We start from the raw sequence: 24,111 nt of genomic DNA, 5'->3' as shown, positions 1-24,111 counted from the left end.
CCTAACCCTCAAGTTTTTCCAGCACCTTTTTTTTCTATCTCCCCTCACTGAAGCACCAACTCCCCCCCAGCTTCCTCCCATCACCCTCCCACCTTGAGAAGACAAAAAATCCCAACCCCATGCAGCCAGCTCTTGCTGTTTGCTCTTAAATCCCTTCCCTCCTGCCTTGCTGGTTTGAAAGCCTGTACCCTGGAAGGGGCCTCCCAGCTTTCGCTGGCAACCCTGCTTCAGACTGACCGCCACAGATAGTGTTTGGGAGAGAAAAAAAAAAAAAAAAGAAAAAGAAAAAAAAAGTCTTCTTGCCGAATCTCTGTGCTGAAGTTTTCCTACTCTCCCACACTGTGTGCTGGTGCGATGGCACCTCCGGAACCAAGAGGAAACTTTAGGGGGCTTCTTTTCTCACCCATATGCTCCGGGTGGCTCTCCCCGGCAATGCCAGTGCTGTACTGTCTGACTGGGTGGTGGGTGAGATGCATCTCCCACTGCTGCCCGCTCCCTTGATGCATCAGTACGGGTTTTTTTGGCTTTTGGATGTGGCTCTTTCCCTCTCACCCAGATAAGGGACCTCCAGCCCACCTTTCTGCACGTGTCAAACAGATGGGACCATTGTTTGGGGAAGGAAAAAAAACGAGAGAGAGAAAAAGCAGCAAAATCTCTGACTTCAGGAGGACTCTGGGTCTCTCTGCACACACTGACCCAAGACCATCTCTTCCCTCACCAGGGGAGGGCTGACGGGGGGTGTCCCCTTCTTTCACCTTCCTTTCCTCCCCCCTAGCTGGTGGAGATGGAGGATGGAGCCAAGGTGGGCAGGCAGATATCACACCCCAAGCTACAACAGGAGAAAACACGGGCACGTTTCAACTTAGAAAGAAAAAAACCCAACCAAACCACAATTATAAGGGAAAAAAAAAAAAAAAAAAAAGGAAAAAAAAGGAAGGAAAAGAAACCAAGTGCCGGACTGCCAAGTGGAGGAATGAGAGAGGTAGCGAGTGTGTCTGTGAGGAAGGCTACTGGGCCAAGCCAGGAGCAGCCCAGGTTGCCACCGCTGGTAACGGCAAGGACAGGGCAGGTGCTGCCCCAAAACCCCCGGGGCGGGGAGGGGATGGGACCCAGCGCCCGTTTGGTCCCTCCACATCCCCTCCCCGCCAGCATCCTGAGCAGCGCCCGGGAGGGCGGAGGGAAAGGGAGGGCGATGCTCCGCTCAGGGGTTTATTAGATTGGACATAATCATCTTTAAATAAGGCAGCCCCCCCCTCCACACCCCTCCTTAGGGGGGGGTGGGGGGGTGGGGGGGAGCAGAGCGCCTCGGGGCTTTCTAGATAAGGGCGTCTAACGCATCCCCCGCTCCCGCAGGCAGAGCCGGGCAGCGCAGGGAGCCGCGCAGGGGCTGCCGTGCCCCGGGAACCCCGGCTGCAGGCAGAAGGGGGGTCCCCGGCGCGGTGCTCTCGCCCTCCTTCTCCTCCTCCTCCTCTTCCTCCTCCTCCTCCTCCCGCAGGAGCAGAGGGGAGGAGAGCGGTGCCGGGGAAAAGTTGGGGGCAGCGGCTGCGGCGGGGGCCGGGGGAGGATGCCCCGGCGCTGCCGCCCGCCGCCCCCCTGAGCGCCCCCCTCCCCCGGGGCCGCCCCCCCCCCCAACACACTTCGTCCCCAAGGAGGATGCTGCGCGGCGGGGCCCCCCTGGCTGCGCTGCTGCTGGCGCTGCTCAGCCTGCCCCGCGGGGACCCCCGGCCCCCCGAGCCTCCGCCGGTCTCCGGGTGCGGGATGGAGGCACGGGGCCGCCGGGCCGCCCCCCCGCATCACCCCTACGGGCTGTACCCGCGGCGTCCCGGCGCGCACGGGGCGCTCGGCGCTGCCGCCCCGCCGAGCTCCGAGCGGCCGCGGAGCCGGAGACCTCGGGGCGCCGGGGGAGGCGGCGAGGAGCCGGGGGGAGAGGCGGACGGCCAGGGCCGGAGGGAGAGGCTGCGGGGCCTGGGGCCGCAGGTGCCGAGCCCCCCCCGGCAGCGGCCGCTGCCCGCCCTGTACTTCTCGGGCGGCCGGGAGCAGCTGGCGGCGCGGCCGGAGGCGCTGCCCGACATCCCGCGGGAGGAGTTCACCCTGGAGGTGTGGGTGAAGGCGGAGGGCGGACAGAGCAACCCGGCCATCATCGCAGGTAAACCCCGCCGGCGGGCGGGCGGGAGGGATGGGGACCCGACCCCCGTCCCAAAACCTCCCCCCCCGGGGCGGAGGAGGCGTGGGGGGGGCTCACCTGCCTTCTCCGCTGTGGCAGGTGACACCCCGCGCCCCCCACCCGCGTCCGCAGCACCCCAGGCGTGAAATGGTCCTCCTTCCCTTGAGACCAAACCCTAAGACATCCCCTCCCCTCGCTTTCCCCCCCGCCCCGTCCTTCCAGCCCGCCCCCCCCGGCTCCTGTCTGGTTTCTCCCTCTCCTCCCGCCGGGAGCTGGAAGGTCCCTTGGAGGGACGCGCTTCGCCCGACAACCCCCTCCCCCGTCCCTCCCCCTCGCCCCGACCCCGGGGCCGCGGGCAGGCCGGGGCTCGCCGGGGCTCCCCGCCGGGCTCAGCGGCCGCGGCTGCCCGGGCTCCCCGCCCGCCTGGCCGGGCTCCCGGCGGGACCCCGGGGCGGGCGGCCGCACGGTGGCAGCCGCGCCGCACGCACGGCCCCGGCCCCGCACCCGGGCTGTGGCGCCCGGGGCTCTGCGGGGTGGCTGCGGGGTCCCGGGGCTCTGCGGGGAGGCTGCTGGACCCCGGGGCTCTTCGGGGCGGCTGCGGGGTCCTGGGGCTCAGCGGGGCGGCTGCTGGCCCCCGGGGCTCTTCGGGGCGGCTGCGGGGTCCTGGGGCTCTGCGGGGCGGCTGCGGACCCCCGGGGCTCTGCGGGGCGGCTGCGGACCTCCGGGGCTCTGCGGGGCGCCTGTGGACCCCCGGGGCGGCTGCGGTCCCCGGGGATCTGCGGGGCGGCTGCGGGGCAGGGGTGGCCCTAGGTGCCTCGTTCCCGGGAATCACCCCACCACTCTGCTAAGGCAGGCAGGTGATGGGCAAGACTGATAAGGGGTGGCTAGAGGAGCCGGGGGTGTTCAGCCTGGAGAAAAGGGGGCTCAGGGGGTGCCTTATCGCTCCCTACAGCTGCCTGAAAGGAGAAAGGTTGGGATCGGTCTCTTCTCCCAAGTAACAAGCAATAGGACACGAGGCAACAGCCTCAAGCTGTGCCAGGGGAGGCTTAGATTGGGTATTGGGTAAAACATCTTCACTGAAAGGGTTGTCAGGCACTGGACCAGGCTGCCCAGGGACATGGTTGAGCCACCATCCCTGGAGGTGTTTAGCAGATGTTCAGATGTGGCACTTAGGGACACGGGTTAGTGGTGGGCTTGGCAGTGGTGGGATCAGTCTTAAAGGTCTTTTCCAATCTAAACGATTCAATGATTCTGTGATGGAGAGCCTGAGGAGATGGAGAGGACTGGCACACAGGCACAGAGTGGGGCAGATGTCACCTCCTGCAGTAGTGCTTCATGCAGCTGCACCAGGATGGGTGTTTGTGGCAGGGCACGAGCACAGCAGGACAGCACAGTGATGCCGGGCAGGGCTGGGAATGCGTGGCAGTGCCAAGATGTACAGCTCTCATGGGATGTCTGGGGTCCCCACAGCGGGGGCTGTGTTTCTGTGCTGCCCCAGCCAAGCTGACTGGTTGGGGAAACCCTCTCTCTATCCCAACTCTCCCTCCGCTTGCGAGCGCTCCTCTGAACCTCCCCCTGCTTTGGTCACCGCCTGGCCCATTTCCTTATTTTCCCTTCCCGGCTCGCAGAGGTGAGAGCTGCATCTTTGCTCTGGAAGAGGGAGGGACAGGCTAGAGACTGGATGGCAGATGGGAAAAGCAGCTGTGCACAAGGAAACTACCTAGCCCTCCCCTTGCTGTCCACCTTCCCACCGGGGTCCTTGCTGCCTCCCCGCTGGCAGGCAGTGGCTTGGGATGCACGGAGCACACTTCCCAGCCATCACATCGGCAGCGCAGCTGTTTGCATCTGGAGGTCTGGCCTGCAGGTGTTGGGTTTTACTTTTCTCAGCTAGCCAGTGTGTTTTGTTTTTTTTTTTTTAATTATTATTATTTTTTTTATTAATTTCCTTGTGGAGGGTGGGACCTTTGTTAGTGCTGAAAGCACCGCCAGTGAGTGCTGGCACTCACTTGGGTAATATCCCCCGGCCTTCGAGCTCCAGGGTTTGAGTCAGACCCTGGCACCCCCGGCTGTCTGAGTCACTGTCCGTTTCCCACCGTCTCCCTACAGCTGGAACCCGGGTGGGTGCGGGTGGCGAAGGGGGACAGGCCAGTGCTGCTGGTGTTTCACGCGAGCAGATGATGCAGGCAGCTGCCAGCCCTTCGACAGGTGCTGGCTCTGCCTCTGATCTGCTGCTCCTGCTCCGTTGGGAGAGAGGGGAGTGAGCCGTGAGGTGGTCCAAAGCTGTGGAGGAGCTGGAGATGCTCCAGGTGTCCATGTGGGAGGGAAGGTGGGAGGAAAGCAGGGCAGAGCTGAGCATCTCCCAGCACCATTGCCAGGGAAATAAGGCCAGGTTGAGCAGCTTCATCCAGGCAAAGCAAGCTGTCCTGTTGGCTGGTGTGACTGCTGCTTGGATTAAAGGCTCATGGGTTGGGGCTTTGTTCCTGTACATGTCACATTTTGCTTTAGAGCCACCCTGGGTGGAGCTGTTCATACCTGTTAGCCCTTCTTGCATGGGAGGGATTCTGCTGGGGTATAACCCCAATGCTCTGCCACAGTCACCCCCAGGGAAGGAGAGTGGTCCCTCTTCCACATCCTTCTTTGGGCAGCAGGTGAGAGTCCCTTCATGTGATGCCCTTTCTTTTTCTGCCTTTTTTTGTCTTCTCTCCATCCATCCCTGCTTTGCTTCTGTAAACCCCAAAGGGATTTCCCTTTGTGCCTGGCTGAAGTTTGTTTTTACTCACATGAAAGATGGTTTTGTTGGGTCAGAAGATCCCTCACCAGAGGCAGTCCCAAACTGCTATGGTTTCTAAGCCCAGGTGTCCTTCTCAGGTCCCCAAGCTGCTCACCACTGCATGTCCCAAGGGGTGACCATCCGCTCAGGCCAGCTGCTCTCATGGCACAGCTAGGGGCTCATAGCCTGCGTCAGACCCTCCAGAGCTTTAGCAGCTGATTTTCCCCTGGTATCTGAGTCTCAAAGCATGGCTGAACTATGCCTTGTGCTTCAAAGCTCCTGGCCCCAGTGGGAGAAGATGCTACTTCAAGTGTGGTCCTTACAAAGTGGTGCACTTTGTCTCTTTGGAGGCTTTTTCTCCATCGGACACCTTTCCTGGCAGACACATTTCTCTTAATTTTTTGCACGGTTTTAAATGCTTGTTTTAAACCCCAAAGCTATCACCCTAAGCACTGATGGACATCGCACACCAGGTTAGAGATCCCCTTTCCCACCTGATGGATCAGAGGGAGAGCTGCACTTACAGGTGTTGAGGAGATCACCTTGTACCCCCTCTGCAAACAGCTCTTCCCCTTCCTGCTGGGTTGCCCCAGGACAAAAGGCCAAGTTCCTTGGCAGATTCCAAGGTCTTGAAACTGGTTCCCTGGTGATCTATTGTGGAGGCCCTCGGGAAATGTCAGCACCTGGTGCTGGATGGCTCTGCTTCACCATTCTGCAGTGGTTTCCAGCCTTGGAAGGTGCTGCTCTGCCTGCACGCTCCTTTGCTGCCACTGCACCAGGATGGCATCCCTGGCCATGTCTAGGAAACACCTGCCTCTGCTGTGGTGGCTTTCCTGCCCCTGTTGTAGAGCTGACGTTGACCTTACTTGCATCCCTTTGATGAAGTCTCCAGACCTGGTTTTAGCCTCATTTAAGGTTCTTTTGGCCAGGTTTGAACTCGTCAGGCACTTCCAGGCTTGGCTTGGCTCCACATTGGTTTGCAAGGATGCTAGTTCACACGCACCCCAGAAGGCTGCTCCACCCCTGACGCTGTTTGCCCTGTATTTTCCTTAGTGTTTGATCAAATTTGGGGCACTCTAAATCACTTCAAGGTGAAATGCATAAATTTTCCTAAGAGAGGAGGTACCAAGCCCTGTGCCTGGTGAGGACCAAATACTAGAAGATGGCTTTCAAACATGCAGGTCTAAGCACCTGTCAGCCAGCACCCAGCCCAAAAATACTCTCCAGCTTTGCCTTCTCACGCCTGCAAGGCTCCTTTGCCTGTCTCCTGCTTTTTTGGCTTCTCCTTGTCTCAGCTTCCTCTGGTCTTTCTGCTTCCCTTTCACAATCCACCAGAAAACAAGAGTTGGCCAAAGCCCATCCGCCCACGGAGCCTTTGTGCATGGCTGCCTTTGTAGTGAGCAGTGGCAGGGATCCGTGCCCAGGGTGGTTACGACCACGGGATGGCTAATAGGCCACCACCCATCTCGCCCTTGGTGAAAGGGGTGGATGGAGGGAGGGGTGCCGCTTCCTGGGGCGCGGTGGGGCTTGATGTGACCTTTGCCAGTCACGTTTATGAGGGCTGGTGGGGGAGATGTGGGGTCATGGTAACCTGGCTTTAGTCACATCCCCTGGCTGAAAGCCAGGAGATCCTGCTCCTCTTGGAACTCCTGCTCCTCTACACCTCTGCCTCTGTCCAGCCTCTTTGCAACCCTGGCAGCAGGTACAGTTTCCCCAGAGTGTCATGCTGAGCATCCCCAGGGACAGGCGAGGCAGTGGGACAGGGCAGCAATGCCTTGTTTTGGCCCATGATGCCCTGATGTCACAGAGATGGGCAGGCAGTGCATGCAATGGAAGTGGCACGGTGAGGGGCAGGAGAACTAGTGCAGCAGGGAAAAGCGGGCTGGAGCATAAGAAATACCTCAGCAGTAATACAAAAAGGGCCTCCAGGTGCAGCAGCAGGTTTCAGCAGCATCAGGGCACCACTGCATCTGGAAGTGATTTGTTGGGGTGGTGACTGAGAGACGGTGGGGCTCCCAGAAGATGCCACCGTTGAGGCTCAAAGTGTGCCTTCAAGCTCACTCACCCCAATGACCTGCGTGAATGTCCTGGCTGTGGCGATTCAGGAGCTCAGAAGCATTTATTCCAAGCAGTGGGTCCTTTTGCCCTTGCCAGTATTTGTGCCTTATGGCCATTCATTCCCAAGAGCGTTCGGTGCCTGTGAGCCTCTGGTTCTTGACCATGGGTGCTCAGCAGCCTGAGTTTTGGGGAAAGTCAGCAGAGCTCCAGGTCTTGCCCAGCCTAAAACACAGGTTTGCAACATGCTTGGGCACACAGGGAGAGGCTGATCCCAAAGCTATTCCTGGGGCTGGATTTATGCTCGGGAGACCTTAGGGGCTGAGGAGTGCACCTGCTTGGCTGGAGGGAGTGCATCCCCTCTGACCCTCGCCTGCCTGCGCTGGATGCATGACTAGGAGGAAAACTGGAGCATAAAGGAAAGCTGTAAATCTGCCTGGAAGCTGTCGGGGAAGCAGTCCCTGGAGGAGGCTGTTTTGCTTTGGGTTGCTGTGCTCTAATTCTTAAAAGCTTTGGCCTGCAGATAAAAAGCTTAGCCTCTAATCCCATCCCGCAGGAGTGCTCCTGCAGAGAGCAGCTCAGAAACACCTTGCTCTTCAGCCTCTCCTCCCGTCCAGACTCTTCCTCCCCTCTCCAATCCCACCTTTCTGGCCCTGCTGTCCCTCTTGGCTATTCCACCTGCTCATCCAAATGATTTTGGATGGGGGATGAGGCGTCCCCCCTGGTGCAGCACCTATTGCCCAGCCTCTGGCCACCTTCATTTACCCGCGGCAGCGGGAGCCTCCCTGCAGCCCTGCCAAGAGCTGTCCTGCTGCCAAGGACCCGGCTCGTGTGCCAGAGAGGAGCTGCAATGCTCTCTGGTCCTCACCAGCTCTCCTCTCTCTCCATCCCCATCTTCACTGTAGGTGTCTTTGACAACTGCTCGCACACGGCCAGCGATAAGGGCTGGGCACTGGGCATCCGCGCCTTGCAGCTCGGTGGCAAGAAGGATGCCCGTTTCTTCTTCTCCCTCCGCACGGACCGGGCAGCCACCGCCACTGAGGTGACCGCCTACCACCGCTACCGCCCCGAGGCATGGACCCACCTGGCTGCCAGCTACGACGGGCGGTGGATGGCCCTCTACGTGGACGGGGCACGGGTGGGCCGTGCCGGCGCACAGGGGGGACCCCTGCACAGCACCTTCATGGCCTCCTGCCGCACGCTGCTGCTGGGGGGGGACGCCTGGGGGACCGCGCATGCTTTCCGGGGACACCTGGCTGGGCTGGCCCTGTGGCAAGGCGCCCTGTCCCAGCCCCATCTCCAGCGTCCCTTCCTAGAGGGGGCAGCTGGGGGGGCGGCAGGGCTGGCTCTGGCCACTGGCTTTGCCACCCCGGAGGAGCGCTGGATGCCTTTTCGGGAGGGTGCCTTCCCCCAGCAGCGGGTGCTGCCATCCCTGCTGTCCCCTGTCCTACAGCCACTGGGCCCCCCTGCCTGCGGGCAGACTGCCTGTGATAACGTGGAGCTGGTCTCCCACTACAACCAGCACTGGCCGCTGCGGAGCGGGAAGGTGGTGCGGTACCGGGTGGTGAACCTGGCGGAGGATGATGGTGGGCGGCCAACAGTCAGCTGGGAGCAGGTTTGGTGGCAACATCAGGCACTGAGTGAAGCTTTCCGACCCTACAACATCTCCTGGCAGCTCAGCTTGCTGGAGGTACGCAACTCCTCCCTGCGCCGCCGTGCCATCCTCCTGGGCTGCGAGCCCAGCAAGGTGGGCAACGAGCGCTGTGACCCCGAGTGCGAGCACCCCTTGACTGGCTACGATGGCGGGGACTGCCGCCGGCCCGGCCGCTGCTTCTCCTGGAAGCGCCGCGATGGCGTCTGCCACATGGAGTGCAACAACATGTTGGACGACTTCGATGATGGTGACTGCTGCGACCCGCGGGCCACCGACGTGGCCAGAACCTGCTTCGACCCCGACTCACCCCAGCGGTAGGTGCAAGGCTTGGGGGGTGGGGGGGTGGCACATCAGGGGATGGGGTACACCCTCTTCCTGACACCCATTCTGCACCTGGGTGTTGCTCCTTACTGGTGGCTTTCTGGTGTAGGAAGGCGGAGGGGCATTTTCCTCCAGGATGGGTGTGCTTGCCATTGATGGCAAGTAAATCCCTCTGTGATGCCCTGCCATTAAATGTTTTTCCCCACCAAAATGAGGATGAGCTGATGGGGACACCCCCTCCCCCAGAATGGGGGTTCCCAGTGCAGAGCTGCCAGTCTCCGGTGACACACCAGTAGGACTGTGGGCATTCCCAGGGTGGGGCAGAGCCGCCCCCTGCAAAAGGTGCTGCTCCCCCTAAGCCCCCTGCATGGGATGCAAGCAGGTGATTGCTGCCCCTTCCCCACCTTCCCTGGACCTGTCTAAAAGCCTGATTTCTGAATCTATATTCAAAATGCCTTTGCCAGAGTGCTGGGGGCTGGGGGGGGGGGGAAGAAGGAGGTGACACTGCTAGGTGTGAGTGGCAGGATTTGGTAAGGTGTGGGTTGCTGTGTGGGAGCCTCCCCAAACCTCACCCTGGGGAGTGATGCTGCCAGGGTGATGTCCTTGGCTGGGCACAGGCAGGGGCTGATTGAACCCCACACCTCAAAGCGAAATGGTGTGGGGGGAGAAAACCCCCCTCTTCAGTCAAAGGCATGGGGTGGCTGCTCAGTGCTGGAGGAGGACGTGTGCCTTTACCATGTGCCACAGGTGCAAAACCCTGCAAAACCCACGTTGCTCCATGGAGCATCAACCCATGGTGTTAGGGGACCCTTGCTTTCCCTGCGGCCCTTTGGAGGCCGCAGCTGAGGCAGGACAGAGAAGGGGATCCCCCAGCATGATGGGGGACTCCGGGGCAGCAGGGACAGTGTCCTCAGTGCGTTCAGTGGCTTGCACACACCTGCCCTCCTCCTCAGAGCCTCTGAAGTGCCAGCAGCCCCGCTGATGGCTTCCAGCACTCAGGGCTCTGCCAAATGTGCTTTCTGGCTGGAGAAGGGGAAGGGAAAAAAAAGTCATGGCTTTTCCTTTTTTTTTTTTTTTTTTTTTTTAAGCTGTTTCTGTCTCAGTGTCAGAGCAAATTGCTCATTCCCTGTTGCTGGCTCCCAGTGATGGGCAGAGATGACTACTGGAGCCGGAGAGGTGCAGTGCAGGTGGCAGCACCTGGGGAGAAAAGCTGCAAGAAAGGGTTTTAGGAACATATTGTTCCTTTGATCTTCTTTCTCCTTCACTTTTTTTCCCTTAGGCTGTGGGAGCAGGTAGGCTGTGGCCATAAATCCTTTCTTCCCAAGCCTGCTTCTTCTCTCTGGTGCTTCCCAAGTGGGACACAGAGGGAGGAGGGAGGGAGGTGTCTCTGCTCGGGCGGTGGTGATGGGAGAGGAGCAGCGCTTCCCTTCCTCCCTTCCTGAGCCTTTCTCACACATCCTTCGGTCATCTGAGAAAACACGGGAGGAGGATGGGGAGCCTTTCTTCCAACGCATCCCCCTGGCCACAGAGCCTCACACCATGCCTCTGCCTGAGCACCCATTCAGGAGATGTTTTCCCACCCCTGGAAGTCTCTTTGGTGACAAGCACCATCACCACCCTGTGCCTCCCTTGTTTCCCATCCCTGTGAGCGAGCATGGGCAGCGCTTTCCCAGGCACGGGGAGCTGGGCAGCTGTCCTGCCCTGCCTGCACGGTGGCTCTCCTGCCTGTGCAACAGCTCCGCTGGTGCTGGCCACGAGCAACCAGCGCCGCTCGCCTTTGCTTCGGTCCTTGCTCTCTGGGTGCAGTTAGAGAGATGTTTTCATCCTCAGACAAGAAGGGTTCCACCTTAAATTAAAAAAGGCCAAATTTTTGCTGGTATGAATCAGGGCTTCCATTTGTCAGGATTTTCCCCTGAAAGCTGGGAAAGAAAAGACAAGAAAACAAAACAAAAACAAAAACCTTGCTTCTGTGGGAAAGGAATGGGAAAATGGGAACACTAGGGAAATAACAAATCTTTTGCAATTTTCTTTCCGCAGACCTCATTGGCCTGTGCAGAAGATGAGATTGACAGTTTGTAGGCTAAGCTCTGAAAAACGTAATCCAGTGTGCCTGGCATTTGAGAAACCTGGGGGCTTGAGTTGAATCCTGAATTTAGACACAGAATTGCTGCTGAGCAATTCTGACCTGCCTTTGGGTGGCTTCTTCAGAGGTGCTGGCCCTGCGCCCCCGCCGGGGCTCATCTCTGCTGAGGGTACCCTGGCTCCTGGGGATTAATCTATATGTTTGTGGGAGAACCACTGGGAAATTGGTAATGTGGGTTTGGGAAAAAACAAGGGCATGGCCAGGCCAGTGTTGATCCCCCCAAAGCTGGTGGATGAATCCCGAGATATACAACCAGGCAACCTTAGCGCAAGGTGTTTTGTTCAGGCAGAGCTTTGGGTTTGCTCGTATGGTATTACACTTAAATGAACTTTTATAAGGAGCAAGGCAGCTGGGGAAGTTAGAGAAGATTTTTAGGGTGGAAGCCAAAACAGGAGAAATAATGTGAAATAAAATTTAACAGACTGCGGAAAGGCGGTGCAACAGGAGTCAGGTGCTTCAATGGGAACAACAGTTTTCGGTCTGTAACTGGAGGGGAGTGAGCTGGCTGCGGCCCCACCGAGATGCCTGTGCTTTTTCATAGCTGTGGCAGACCTGTGTTTCAGAGCCCAGGAGGGAGCTGCAGATCTGGGAGAGCCGAGGGAGAGGGAAACCCCACTGCAGACAGCGCTCTCCAGATCTCCTTTCAGATCAAGGTGGCAAGACAAAAATGTTGGGATCTGTTTTCATGGAGTAGATCAGTTCTGCTGTATTTCATTTCCAGGCTCTCAGGAAGAGTGGTTTGGATGCAAATGTTTCTTAGTACGGCTGAAAATAATCCAAACAAGGAAGAGTGAGACACTGCGCAATTTCTTACTAGCATTGTAAACAGATTCAGTTTGTTTTGGTGAAGGGTCTCGATACCTTGTCTTGACTCACATGACCTTAAGTGCTCATGCAAAAGCTTTTACCATCTTAGCACATCCCTCATTTAAAATCTCCTTTCCTTGGGCTGCAGCTTTGGGAAAGGCCAACCGGAGTGAGAAGCCTTAGGAACAGCAGTAGCTGTAGTGTTTCTTAGCTGGTGGACATCTCAGCATACTTCCAGGGCCACACTTCGTGCTAGTGTACACCCTTGCCCATGCTTAGCAGGGGAGGGAAATGGGCTTGGGAAGGAAGAATTATAAAGCTCTGGTAGGGATAGACCCCGCTGCAGCTGAGGTAGGAGCTGCCCCCAGCTCTGGGGTAGGAAATGATTGTGAAATGATGGCGGCGTTGCTGTGCACAACACCCAGACCATCAAGCCATCTCGTTGAGTCATTCTTACACCTCCTTTAGTAGCACGTGGGACACAAGTCCCACTATGCTCTAAGCCAGCTGGGCCACCACCCCTGTGTACAATCCACCAGTGGGGCTGTGTGCTTGTGGGTGAGGGAGACTCGAGGGAGAGCCCAGGTGAGCAGCTGAGTGTAGACATCCCCGCAAGGCACCACAACAGGAGCCATAGGAAGCAAGTCAGGGACTTCTTATTCGCCCTGACCCACCACATGAAGAACAAGGGGCCAGGCAGTGGCAGGAGAGCTGCCTGCTGTCATCCTTCACCCAGTCTCCTCCTGATTTCAAGCATTTTCCAGGAGTTTCTGGTAGTGTAATGCCAGGGTCTGGAGTAAAATTTGCCTTGATTTGCTGCAGACATGCATCTTCTTGCACTGCCTGAGTGCTGTTGTAATTGGTGCTCTTGGAAGGAAAGCAGCAACAGCTCATTAACAGCAATTAACACCCAGTGAGGGTCCCCCTCCGGCAGTTAGTCAATGAGAGTCTGGTGTGTGACACAGTTAATGCGAAGAGAAAAACTGGAGAAGAGCCTGGAGAGCAAAGTGGAGAGCTGAGCCTTTCATCTCAGTACCCAAAGTAATGGCAGAAAACACCCAAGTGACAAAAGGAGGTGAAAAATGACAAGGCGTTTCTAGCCCCTTGGTGGCCTCCACAGGGATGACCACAGCTGTGATATTAAAGAGTACCTGATTAACAAGACACTTGATGGGCTTTAATGCAAGCTTAGCTGGCCTCCCGTCCTAAGGGAAGGATGCTTAATTGGGTTAAAGCTGTTTGGGAGCCTCTGCTGTTTAAGTGGTGTCTTCAAAAGCCAGTCCAGATTAACCTCACTGAGTGTCCTTTGTGGACAACCCCCGAGGATGAACAAATCACTCCGAGCTGTTCTTCAGCACTGGAGCAGCCCATTGTCAGGAGGTGTTCAGCTGAATGTGGTTGTACTGATAGCATAGCAGGTGTCAGTTTGAGAGCAGGATGGTATCTTGGGGCAATAGCTGACCCGCCCAGGCTTTAATCCCAACCAGATGGTAAAACAACATCCAAATTAGCTGCTCACTTCCTTTCCACCTTTTCTTGCTACAGGAAACCTCAGCAGATCTTTCTCACTATGAAAGAGGGCAGGTATGTGTGATGTCATTTCAAAATTATAAGCCCTGGGGATAAAACCTGAGGTCACTAACACTGTTGCAGAGCACAGATTCAATGGGAGATGGTAGGTGTCTGCAAACACCTTAATTTGTTGCTTGTGGTTGTTGGTCACTTGAAGGATGGATTGGAGAGGGTGTGTTAAGTCTGCAAACCATCTAACTCACAAGTGTGGTGTGGAAGAGACTATTTGCTTACCTGATGCTCCTATGAGGAAAGCATAGTTAAGAGATGCCCCTGCTCAGGATTGGAGCTCTGGCGCTCTCTACCACCTCTTGGAATCCCCCTGGCCTGTACCCAAATATTGGCTTTGTGTTCCCAAAGGACCAAGCCTCTAGCGTTGGACTCAGGTCTTAGGGCTTGTAAGTGTGGTGATGAGGGTATAGGTCCTCTGGGGACACCAAAGTGGTGGGTTCACTGGTTTCTGGGCTTCTTGCTTCTCTCTAGTAGACCTGCTGGGACTGGGGAGGTGCAGTAACAAACAGGGATTTTTGATGGAGTCTGATGGTTTCTTGGTGGATGCTTTAAAGTTTCATGAGAGTGGTTGGATTGGAGCTCCTAAAAACCCCTTATTCTTTACTTGTAGGAAAGCCCAATCTTTCTGAGCTTTCCCATTGATTGCTGCTTTCAATACTTGGCAAAGATGGAAAGGATTGTCCTTGGTAGAGCCCATTATATCGGGTTGGCAGGATGTCTAAGTTGCTTGCTCATGTTGGGACTTGGAGGCTATGTTTAGTGGAAGGTGTGTGTCCCCATGGCAAGGGGGTTGGAACTGCACGATCTTGAAGGTCCCTTCCAACCCAAACCATTCCATGATTCTATGAATTTGCCTCTGAGTGACTCAGCTTGCCCAGTGTCCTAGCCTGGAGACAAAGACTCCAAATTTGCTTTTGACTTTCTCAAAGTAGATTGGAGGGTATTTGGCATGGATTACTCCATAGTAAGCGCCTGTTGCTTTGTGCCAAAGGTCATATCAGCAGTGGGATTTTGCTCCAAGAGGCAGGACTCAGAGTGGCGAGACCGTGCCTGCACTGTGGACCTGGCCAGCTCTGCAGCATGTTTGCATTTATGCTGCTGGGGAACTGCCCACCTTGGCCTCTGGCTGCTGCCTTTGCTGTCCCTGCAAGATATATTTTGTTTGCTTAATAGTCCTGTTTTTTCTTTCTGTTTCCTTGCTTGCTGTGAAGGCTGCTCCTTTCCTTCCATCTGATGCACTTGCCTGTCCTTGTGTCCCTTGCATCTCTCAAACGTTATTATAAATGAGGCTATGAGCTGGGTACTCCAAAGGCCTCTTTAGGGCTTTTCATCTCATGAAGGGGTGAGAGAGGGAGTTTCTAACCTCTCCAGGGTGGGCTGATAGATAAAAGGAAAGGGTAGTTGTGGGCTGGAATCTCGAATGATGAGAGGTCTATGAGGAGAAGGTTGGGAGTGGCAGAGGAGGTGGTGATGGGAGCTCCAGCATGGAGGCACACTCTCTAGGGCACATGTGGCAAGATCAGGGTATGACTTGGCCCCTCTAACATGGCATCAGCTTAGAGGGACTGCTTTCCAGGGTGGAGGTGACACCAAGGTGCAGCCATCCAAGGGACTATGCAAGGTTTTGGGGACACTAGTCAAAAGTAGAGGGCTCAGCACAATGGCTCCTGGTGGGACCAGAGTTCTCTCATGTTACCCCAGGAAGCAGAGCAGCATGAGGATGTACAGGTGTCGAGGTCCAACGGGTGGTTGGTGCTAGTCAACGCAGCTTGCTCTGTGTAGTGAGCTGCAGCATACTGCTGATGTGCCCAAATCTTTTTCCATGCATGTTGGGGTGCTGAATGTAGAAAAGAAAATCTCCAGTAATTAATTCCTTTTCTTCCCAAGGTAGAAGACTCGGGAGTTAATTTTCCATAAGCCTCTCCTGGAGGATGAGTTTTGCTGGCTCCTGCAAGCCTTCCTGTGGGGATGGAGCTGCCAGGCAGAGTGTTCCTCAAGGAACCTGCCAGGTCCCCCCAGGGGTGACCATGTCCTCTCAGGAGAGGGAGAGCACAATCCGTGTGCGGATGGGGGGAGACGATCCCTGCCCAGTGGCTGTAGGCAGCCTGGGTGCTTTCGGGGAAAACAGCTGTCCCAGATGTGAGCTATTGTTCTAGCAAACACCACTGCCTTGGGGGCTCACTTGAGGGGGGCCGATTGTATCAGGGTGGCAATTGTGAAGGAACAGCATGTGTTTGATGGCTGGGGGAGTGTCACTCTTTGTCTTGATGTTCATCCCTCCCCAGGGCTCCTCCTTGTCCGACTGTACCCTTGCCCATGGATGGAGGATGCCAGCCAAGACTCTGGCCTGGCTAGCGAGACCCCAGGAACCGAAACGGCAGGGTGGTGAGAGGCTCGGCAGCCAGCCGGTGGGACACCGTCATCTTGGCATTGACGGGGTCTCTGGGATGATTTAATCCCCGTTTGGGTTGGCAGGCTGAGCTGCGGCCATTGGAGTCATTAAGTGAACATACTGCTTTTAGTTTTCCTTGGCCCAGCCACCACCGTTATTTAGGAAATCAAATTGCCCCTTTGCAGAGGGTGATGGGGCGAGGGGGGATGGGGCCAGCAGAGCCCAAACTCACCAGGATGGTGTGAGGCATGGGACATTGCTGGGAGGCTTTGGGGAGGGCAAGGATGCTCACCCTTTGCGACTGTTGCCTGCCAAGGGTTGTACTGGGGACCAGAGAAAGCCTCGGATTTTTTTATTTTATTTGTGGTTAGTGTATGATCGTTACATTACAAAACTTCCCCAATAAATTATCTCACGTCCTTTTTATATCCACGAGGAAGGCATTTCTAGAATGCTGGCTTGTGCGCACCGCGCTCTGACTGGGACACCCAATTGCCTGGACCTAAAAATAAGTTGGAGGCTTGGGACTTGGTTTTTCCCCTTAAAAGAAAAAAAATACATAAAAAGCAGTGGAGAGATTTTGGCTTGATTAGATTTCTTTTCCTCCTTTTCTCTGTCTCGATCCCTTTCCTGACCGATATCAAGGCTGCAAGTTTTTCTCCTTTGGTGAGAAGTCCAGGGTGAATTAGCAAAGCTCTGGATCTTTTAACAAGACTGGATGTTCCCACCACAGTGAAGAGTGCCCGAGGTGGGGTTATTGACCACAGGGCTGCATGGTTCCCCCTGCAGAACTAGGAACTGTTAGCTTAATGCCCCTGGGAGCATCATTCCTGCTCAGCAAAATCGATCCACTGTTGTCAGCCCTTTTAAAGGGTCCTTCTGCCAGTGCCCAGCAGATTCCAGTCTGAACAGATGAGGCAGGTCGGAGACTGGAAGGGTGGCACCCTGGTCTTCTGCCACCCTTCTACTGACTTCTGCTGCCAGCCCATACTGCCCCACTGATGGATGGGCGTGCCCGTTGCCGCCTGCATCACTCATCCTTCCCCAGCCTTGCAGTGCCCGTCTTTCCTTTCCTGCTACCCGCTAGTCAGGGAGGCTGGATGAAGAAGAGACTGACCTTTTCTTGGTACTTGGTGGGCACCAGAACAATTTTTGGAGTTCAGCTCAAGCTAGGGGCTCTGCAGCCCCCATGCATGTAGAAACCAGTTTGTGGTCTTGCCCCTCTGTACCAGCCATGCCTTCTTTCCGGAGGGGACCGAGCTGTCTCCTGCTACAAGTTAGTCCATGTTTCTCTCCAGCCTCAACCGGTCCTAGCACAGAGCTCCACATGCGCTCTGTCTCTCGAGACCTGGCGCTGATGATGATACTGGTGGTGATGTGCATCGTTGCCAGCTCCTTGGCTGGAGCTTTCGTTAGTAGTATAGCACATCCTTGCTGGTGCATGTGCTGCAGGGTCATCTTCACCACGCTCATCCAGTCTACAGCTCTCCCTCTTTCCCACCAGCTCTGTGAGATCTGTCCTATGGAGGATGCTGTGGGAGGTGGGTGGGAAAGGAGGAGGCACCTGATGAAACCTGGACGCTTATTTTCCATTGAACAGCAGTGGGATGTGGGTGCTTAACTTGACTAGGCTTTGAAAACCCTGCACGGCAAAAGTCATGTCATCTAAGATGTTTGCAAACACCTGCCTGTGTTGTGGGCAATGATAATCCTAGGTCTTCAGCTTGGGAAACTGAGGCACAGAAGTCTGGGACATCTTGCTTTGCAGTCGTGCAGCAATGAGGTGCTGCCACTGATGCTGGGGCTCTGGCCTCCTGCCTCCTGGTCCCTGGATGAGGAAGCGAGGCATTTAATGAAAGGAGATGAAGCTGCTTAGTCCTGGCTAAATGCAAGGTTAAAAATTGTGCTCTCATTTATGCAGTTCCCTTTTGTCTGGGGTGCTTTGCTGAGCCTCCTGGCACTGAGGCTGCTCAGCCCTGTGAAGCCCACACAGTGCTGGGGGAGGCCAGGAGCCTGCACCCACCGCTGTTACCTCCTCTACCTTTCCTCAGCAGATTATGAAATGTGCTATAAAAAATGTCAATGAAATCTGGCTCCTGGGGCACTGGCTTGTTTGCAGAGACCTTAAGACTTCCCGAAACCTGGAATGTTGTTTTGTAACTTTGCTGCAAAAAGTAAGAGAAGCTGATTTACAGGTCTACTCTTGTGGGTTAGGTGGGACAGGGCTTTATCTATGCAACCATAGACAGCTAAAAAGTGCTGTAAGATTTGGTCCTGGCCTGGGATGTCTTTGATTTTGCTTTGAAATAAACAATCCAGGCATAAAGTAAACCATAACTGGCTTTGTTTAGCTTGGAGCCCGCTCTAGAATAACGTGCCGCTGAACTGCTGAGTTCTGCCTTGCAAACCTGCAAGGGGCTGCAAACACGTTTCTCCATTTCCCCCAGCGCTTCTCGCTTGACCTCTCTCACACATGTTCTGTGCAATGCCAGTGTCTCACCAGCCAGCACCTATGCTGTCAAAAGAAGGCGAGTGCTTGCCCTGCGCAGTGGATAGCTGCTTCAAAGCATGGTGGTGTGCCCTGGAGCTGGGATGCTGCCTGCCCTGGAGCTGGGATGCTGCCTGTGCTGGGCTTTGGAGCTTGGCCACCCAGGGCAATGCTGGGCTCCACTCCTTCCCCAAGCTGCTCCTTTGCTGCCTTTCTCCCTGGCGGGGCTCTGCTCCTTCCCCTAAATGGTTCAAAACTGGATCTTTAATTCTGCTTCTTTTGAATTCTTCCTATCAACTTCCCCTAAGCACTGCTGTTTCCCTGTTTTCAGGCATGCTGTCTTGTGATGGCAGCTCCTGTCTTCTCCTTGCAGCCCCTGCAGATGTGCAGTAGCTTCCTGACTTGCTAGGAACACTGCTAGGTCTTTCAGATGTCCAGGCATGTGCTCTGCGGGAATGATGATGCATTTTCTGAGGCTACTGTGGTGGTCTGAGCCTCCTTTGTGCCTGCTGAGAGTGAGGGGTCAGTGCTGGGCACAGCTGGAAAGCCCAGCTGGGCAGGGTCCTGTCACCCAGGCCAGCACAAGCCCTGGGGTTTGTCCTCAGAGCCTACACTTGTCCAGCAGCATTGCTCCTTCCTCGCGTGCCCTTGGGGTCCAGGGCGTGGAGGTGAGTGCTGCTGCAAGCAGGTGGGATGCTGTGTTATGGACCTACTTGTACTTGGGGATGGCAGTGAGGGACACCTCGCTGGGGTGGAAGCAGGCGCTGACCTGCAATATTTGTCTCCTTTGCTTATTCCACTGATGAAGAGAAGCAACAGGCTGTGGCTCTGAACTCTAATTCCTGCTTCGTTGGGTTTTGGAAGGGGAAATTAAGAAGGAGTGGGAAGACAGATGTCCCTTCAAAATCTGGGAGGTTTTGGTCCTTGATTTTTGTCTGGCTTATTCTATGGCAGCGGCGTGTACCGAGCCTTGCTGTCCTGCACACGCATGGCTTGGGATCTCCTCTTTGCAATGCCTGAACCCACAGTCTGGTTTCAAACAGATAAAAATCTTGGGCATCTGTGTTCCTCGTGAAAAAGGCAGCCAGAGGAGGGGAGTTGCCCCTGTGATGGGCAGAGGTGGGGAATAACTACAGCCTTTGTAGACCTTGGAGAGTTGGTGGGGTTGATAACCCTAAATATGTGTCTTAGTGGTGGGGGTGTGTTTAGTCAGGACTCAGACACCATGAAATAAATACCAGTGTTTAGTCTGTTCATTGCTGCTGGGGTTACTTCTTAGTAATTAACACATTCCTTTGGAGTTCACTCCTATTGATGTTTTTGGGGTGTGTGCATTAACCCCAGGATAAACACAGATTTCTGCCTGGGCATTCCTCTGTAGGATTGTCAACTGGGCGCCCAGTAGGTTGAGTTGAAACCCAGGAGTCTGAGGCACACGTGGCTTTTCAGCTCCCAAGGAGCTCTCCCTGGGATCAACGGGGGTGCATCATCCATGGAGCATAAGTTGGTCCATGTGTCCTCTGCTCCCACCGTGAGAGCAGCTGGGAGCCCTGCCGCTCTGGAAGCTTGACTCTACATCACTGCCCCGTCTAATGAAAGACATCCCTGCACCTTGATGGGTCTCAGGTGGGTCGTGTGTGTTAAGATGATCTCACCCGTGAGGGAACGGTAAGCCTCTCTGAGGAAGACGTGGCCATGATTCACTCTGATACAAATAGAAAGGCCAAACAAGCAAATGGAAACTCCCTACTGACCAGGTCCCTGCAATTTAAAAGGGTTTTTACTACCTATTCCAGTATGCATTTGAAAATCATACGCATTTACTCTTACATACTACAATCAGATGGTTTTTAAGCCATTAAGGCCCATTGGGTCAATAACCACCATTTTCAAAAATCTATTAAATACCCATTTCCGTGGAAATAGAGCTTTTACAATTGATCATGGCTACCGACTCCCATTAAAAAAAAACCCAAATGCTATCAACTCCCCCAAGATGTAGAGCACTAAAACGCAGATTGCCAGGACAAATTTATCCCAGGGGAAAGCTGATGGCCCATTATGCTTAAGCAACACAAGAATTGTCACATAAGCCAGGAAGTTTATGGGACTTGCATGGATTTGTCATCCCTGAGGGGTAAAAGGAAGGTTCATGGGGTGAATCAGTAGTGTTAACAGAAGCTCACAGCCAGCCTCCTGTGGGAGCTTTTTGGGAAACATTTGGTTTATTTTGTATTAACTTTCAAGTGTGTACAGGCTTTGGTTGTTTGGCAGAACCAAATGATGCTTTAGGGCTGAAGTGCTGTAAGAAATGATTTTGTAATGTCAGAAATGTAAGAAATTGAATTTGTGGGTCTGTTCTTGGTGGCACAAGGGTTTTCCATGTTGAATTACACAGGGATGTTACAGCTCTGAGTTTGTATGAGGGAAGCTGTTGGGAAGGTGACCTTGCACAGATGAGGTCCTAGTCTCTCTGCCCTGGGAAGGAAGCCCTTTGAGGCTGCTGGTGTTGTGGTGGACCCCAAATAAGGCTGTGGGGGTGTGAATGTGGTGGGATGGCAGGGCATCTCTGCAGGTTGCCTCTGGGTAAGAAGTAGCTCGAGATAGAGGGCTGGCGAGCAGGGGCTTGACAATATGGAGGAGAAGGGGTGGGAAGAGTGGACGGCCCCACAGCAGCATTGCTGGTGGTGCCTTCCGAGCATGGGAGGTGAGAGCTGTGCCAGTCCTAAAATATACTGCACAGCAAAGGGGTCCTGTGTGCCCCTGCTGAGCACTGGTGATATGGTGGGTTACAGCTCTGGCAGCTTCACCTCAGGAGGTGACCCAGAGGGCTGGGACCCATCAGTTGGTGGTTGTCCCCTGTGAGAGCAGCTCTAGTTTTCAGGGCATGCACCGAGGATGGGGGAACAGCAGTGCAGAAGAAAAGAGTCCCGGCCCTGGCTCCCACATCTTGGCAAAGAAGCACAGGAGGAGCTTTGCAATCCAGCTGTCCTTTCCGATTAGGGCTTTGCTGCTCGCCGTCTGCACCAGACAGCAGCACCGCTCAGGATGCGGGCTGGCTGCTGGCGTCGGCTGAAAGCTGCTGTGGCCTCTTGGAAGAGAGGTCAGGTAGACCCTGTCGAGCCAGAGGCCATGCTTCCCTTGTTTGTCTTCCTTCATGCCTCCTTCAATCAGCTTCACTGCAGCCCTCTGCTCCCTCCCACAGCCCGGGGTTTCTCTGCCGTGTGCACTGATCCCAACCCAGCGCGCTCTCTTCCTGCTGCCCTGTCACTCTCCAAGCCCTTTCTGGCTGGGGATGATGTCTGTGCTGTGGGGCCGTGTCTAGATGCTTCCTCTGGTGAGGCCACCGTGAATAGATGCCCCTTCCTTTCCAGCAATGTGGTGATGTTGAGTGGTTATTTATGATGGGAATGGAGGAGGCAATGTGGTGGATTTGTTCCCCCTTCTTAAAGGAATTTAATTAGAGGCAGGTGAAGGGGAACATGTGGGTTCCTGTCCCTGGGGAGAGTGTAGACATCTATCCCTAGAGCAAATGCTGTGGGACTTTATCCCGAGATCATAATGTAATGGCTTCTGCGTTAGGCACTGAGACCGTTTGACCATTTAGAATCATTGGTGGTTGGGCTTGGTGCTTTCTGCAGTATGGGACGGACTCCTCCAGGACCTCAGGAGAGATTATAGGTCTATCAAGTAAGCATAACCATCAGAATTTTTTTTGAAAACTGAAATGCAACTTGGACAAAGTTCTGGTGCCTGGGTCAAGACGAGTGGTTCTCAAAAACCTTACCTCCCCCTAAGATGTCCTAGGGCTGGACAAGCTGTGGTGCCCATTGTATGCATGGCAGCGAATAGCTGAGTGAGGCAGTAAGGCAGCAGAGCACAAACATCACAAACCCAGTGATTTTCAACGATCCAAGCATCTGATGTGCATGTGATTAATCTGTGCTGAAGGAAGAGCTGCTGAACATCCCTGTTCCTTCAGAGGAGGGAGCTCCACACTCTTGTGGCACTGGCCAGAGATCTTAGGGGTGGCTGATGATACAGATGCTGGAACACCTCCAAAATAAACCTCAAATTTGCAAAACCTCCAGAAAGAAGTCACGAGAGGAGGCTGTATCTGGAGATAGTATTGGAAGGTGAGGTCAGAAGATCTGCTAGGGGGTGTGCACCCATTGGTATGCGTGTCCTGAGGATGCCCATCATGCAGCAAGAGTATGGCTTGGGGTAAACCTTTCCTGAGACCCTCATGTATTCAACACAAATGGAGTGCCCATCCTTGGTGCAACTCTCAAAACATGAGTATCAGTGTGCCATGTGCAAAGAGCCTTAAAACTGGTCACTGCTCTCTTGCCCTGTATGTAAATCATCAATGGAGCTCTAACAAGATCCAGAGAGGAAACCAACGTGTGGCAGGAAAGCAAACAGTCTCTGAGCAGGCTGGTGGGGAGGAATTAACATGGATTTTCAAGGCCAAGTCCCCTGGCATGGTATGAGATGCAAAGACAACTCACTGATGCCCGACTGTGGCTTCACTCTACGTTAAGAAGAACTTTGAATGTATAGAAATCAACTATGGTGATTGTGGAAGCCCTCTTGAATGCCTCTACCTTAAGATCTGAGGGGTTGTCTCCAAGGGGGATCTTACAGTAGGCATCTGCTACCGACCTCCAAACCAAACTGCTTTTTGCCCCTTTTTCTGTATCCCTACATCCTGCCCCTTTCAGAACTGGGACTTGCTGCCACCTCCCCGGCAGTTCACCCTCCCACCCAGTCCAAGTGGCACTTCAGCTCCCACCCAGCTGCTGCCACCTCTTTTTGCCTTTTTCTTGAGCTCCACTCCAGTACTATGCTTTTAATCTTCTTCCACCCCACAAAAAGGGAACTTGAATTTTGCCTCACAATCTTGAATAAAGCTGGAGACCATGTTAATCCTGTCCAGGGATGCATCTCAAGTACACTAAGCTTCAGCTCCACCTTCCTTGTTCAGCAGATCTGCTCTTTCCTTTTTCTGCTCTTTTTTATTTGTAAAAGGGTCTTCTCCTTTTTTTTTTTTCTTTATCTTTTTTTATTCCTCCCCACAGAAGTCAGCTTGATTTCAGGGAATTCCCATTTCGCCCCATTCTGTCTGGCAGTCTGGTCATGTCTGCTGGTCAGCCCTTGTTTTCAATTCTTAGTTCAAGACCTGTGTTCATGCCTCCGTTTAAATTAATCTGAATCAACTCATTATTAGTTCTGGCAAAGTTTTCTTTCAGCTTTTCCGTAATTTCTACGCTGCTTACCCAAACCAGGTCTAAAATAGCGTTGCCTTTGGCTAGTTCAGTGATGATTTAATGAATAACTTTTTAGCGAACATTTCCAGGAATATCTGGGCCATGCCATTGTTAGCAGCATTTATTCTTCAGTCTATCTCAGGGCAAAATGCCCTGCAGGGCTTTCTGGTCTCATGCTAATGTTATTGTCTTTCTTTCCCAAATCTGACCTCAAGAAGTTGCTTACTACCATCTGATGAAACTGGGAGCTTGCCTGCTGCGTGCTAGATCTGCAGCCTTCTTGGTCCCTTTCCCCAGTAAATCTATATGGAAGGGTCACAGCCTCAAACCACAATTCGTCTCTTTGATCCCATCTGCAGCTTTGCCAGTGCAACTCCCTGACCCTGCAGCATCTGCTGCTGCTTCAGTCCCAAAGCCAAATGCACCTCCCACGCGGAGACTGAGGGTTACCTCTGAAGCCCAC

General features: G+C 54.6%; 1 protein-coding gene across 1 annotated transcript in view; it reads left to right on the top strand.

The window, feature by feature from the left end:
• Positions 1-1,623: 1,623 nt before the first annotated feature.
• Positions 1,624-24,111, top strand: part of PAPPA2 (pappalysin 2) — a 93,291-nt gene continuing 70,803 nt past the window's right edge. The window contains exons 1-2 of the mRNA XM_080407520.1: positions 1,624-2,146; positions 7,895-8,957. Coding sequence (XP_080263646.1) covers positions 1,654-2,146; positions 7,895-8,957 — 1,556 coding nt within the window. The 5' untranslated portion in view covers positions 1,624-1,653. The remainder of the gene's footprint in view (positions 2,147-7,894; positions 8,958-24,111) is intronic.

This window comes from Falco punctatus, assembly GCF_963210335.1.
Source record: "Falco punctatus genome assembly, chromosome: 11".
NCBI classification, from domain to species: Eukaryota; Metazoa; Chordata; class Aves; order Falconiformes; family Falconidae; genus Falco; species Falco punctatus.
Note: the sequence above shows the minus strand (reverse complement) of the source record. Positions and strands in the feature narration are given on the sequence as shown.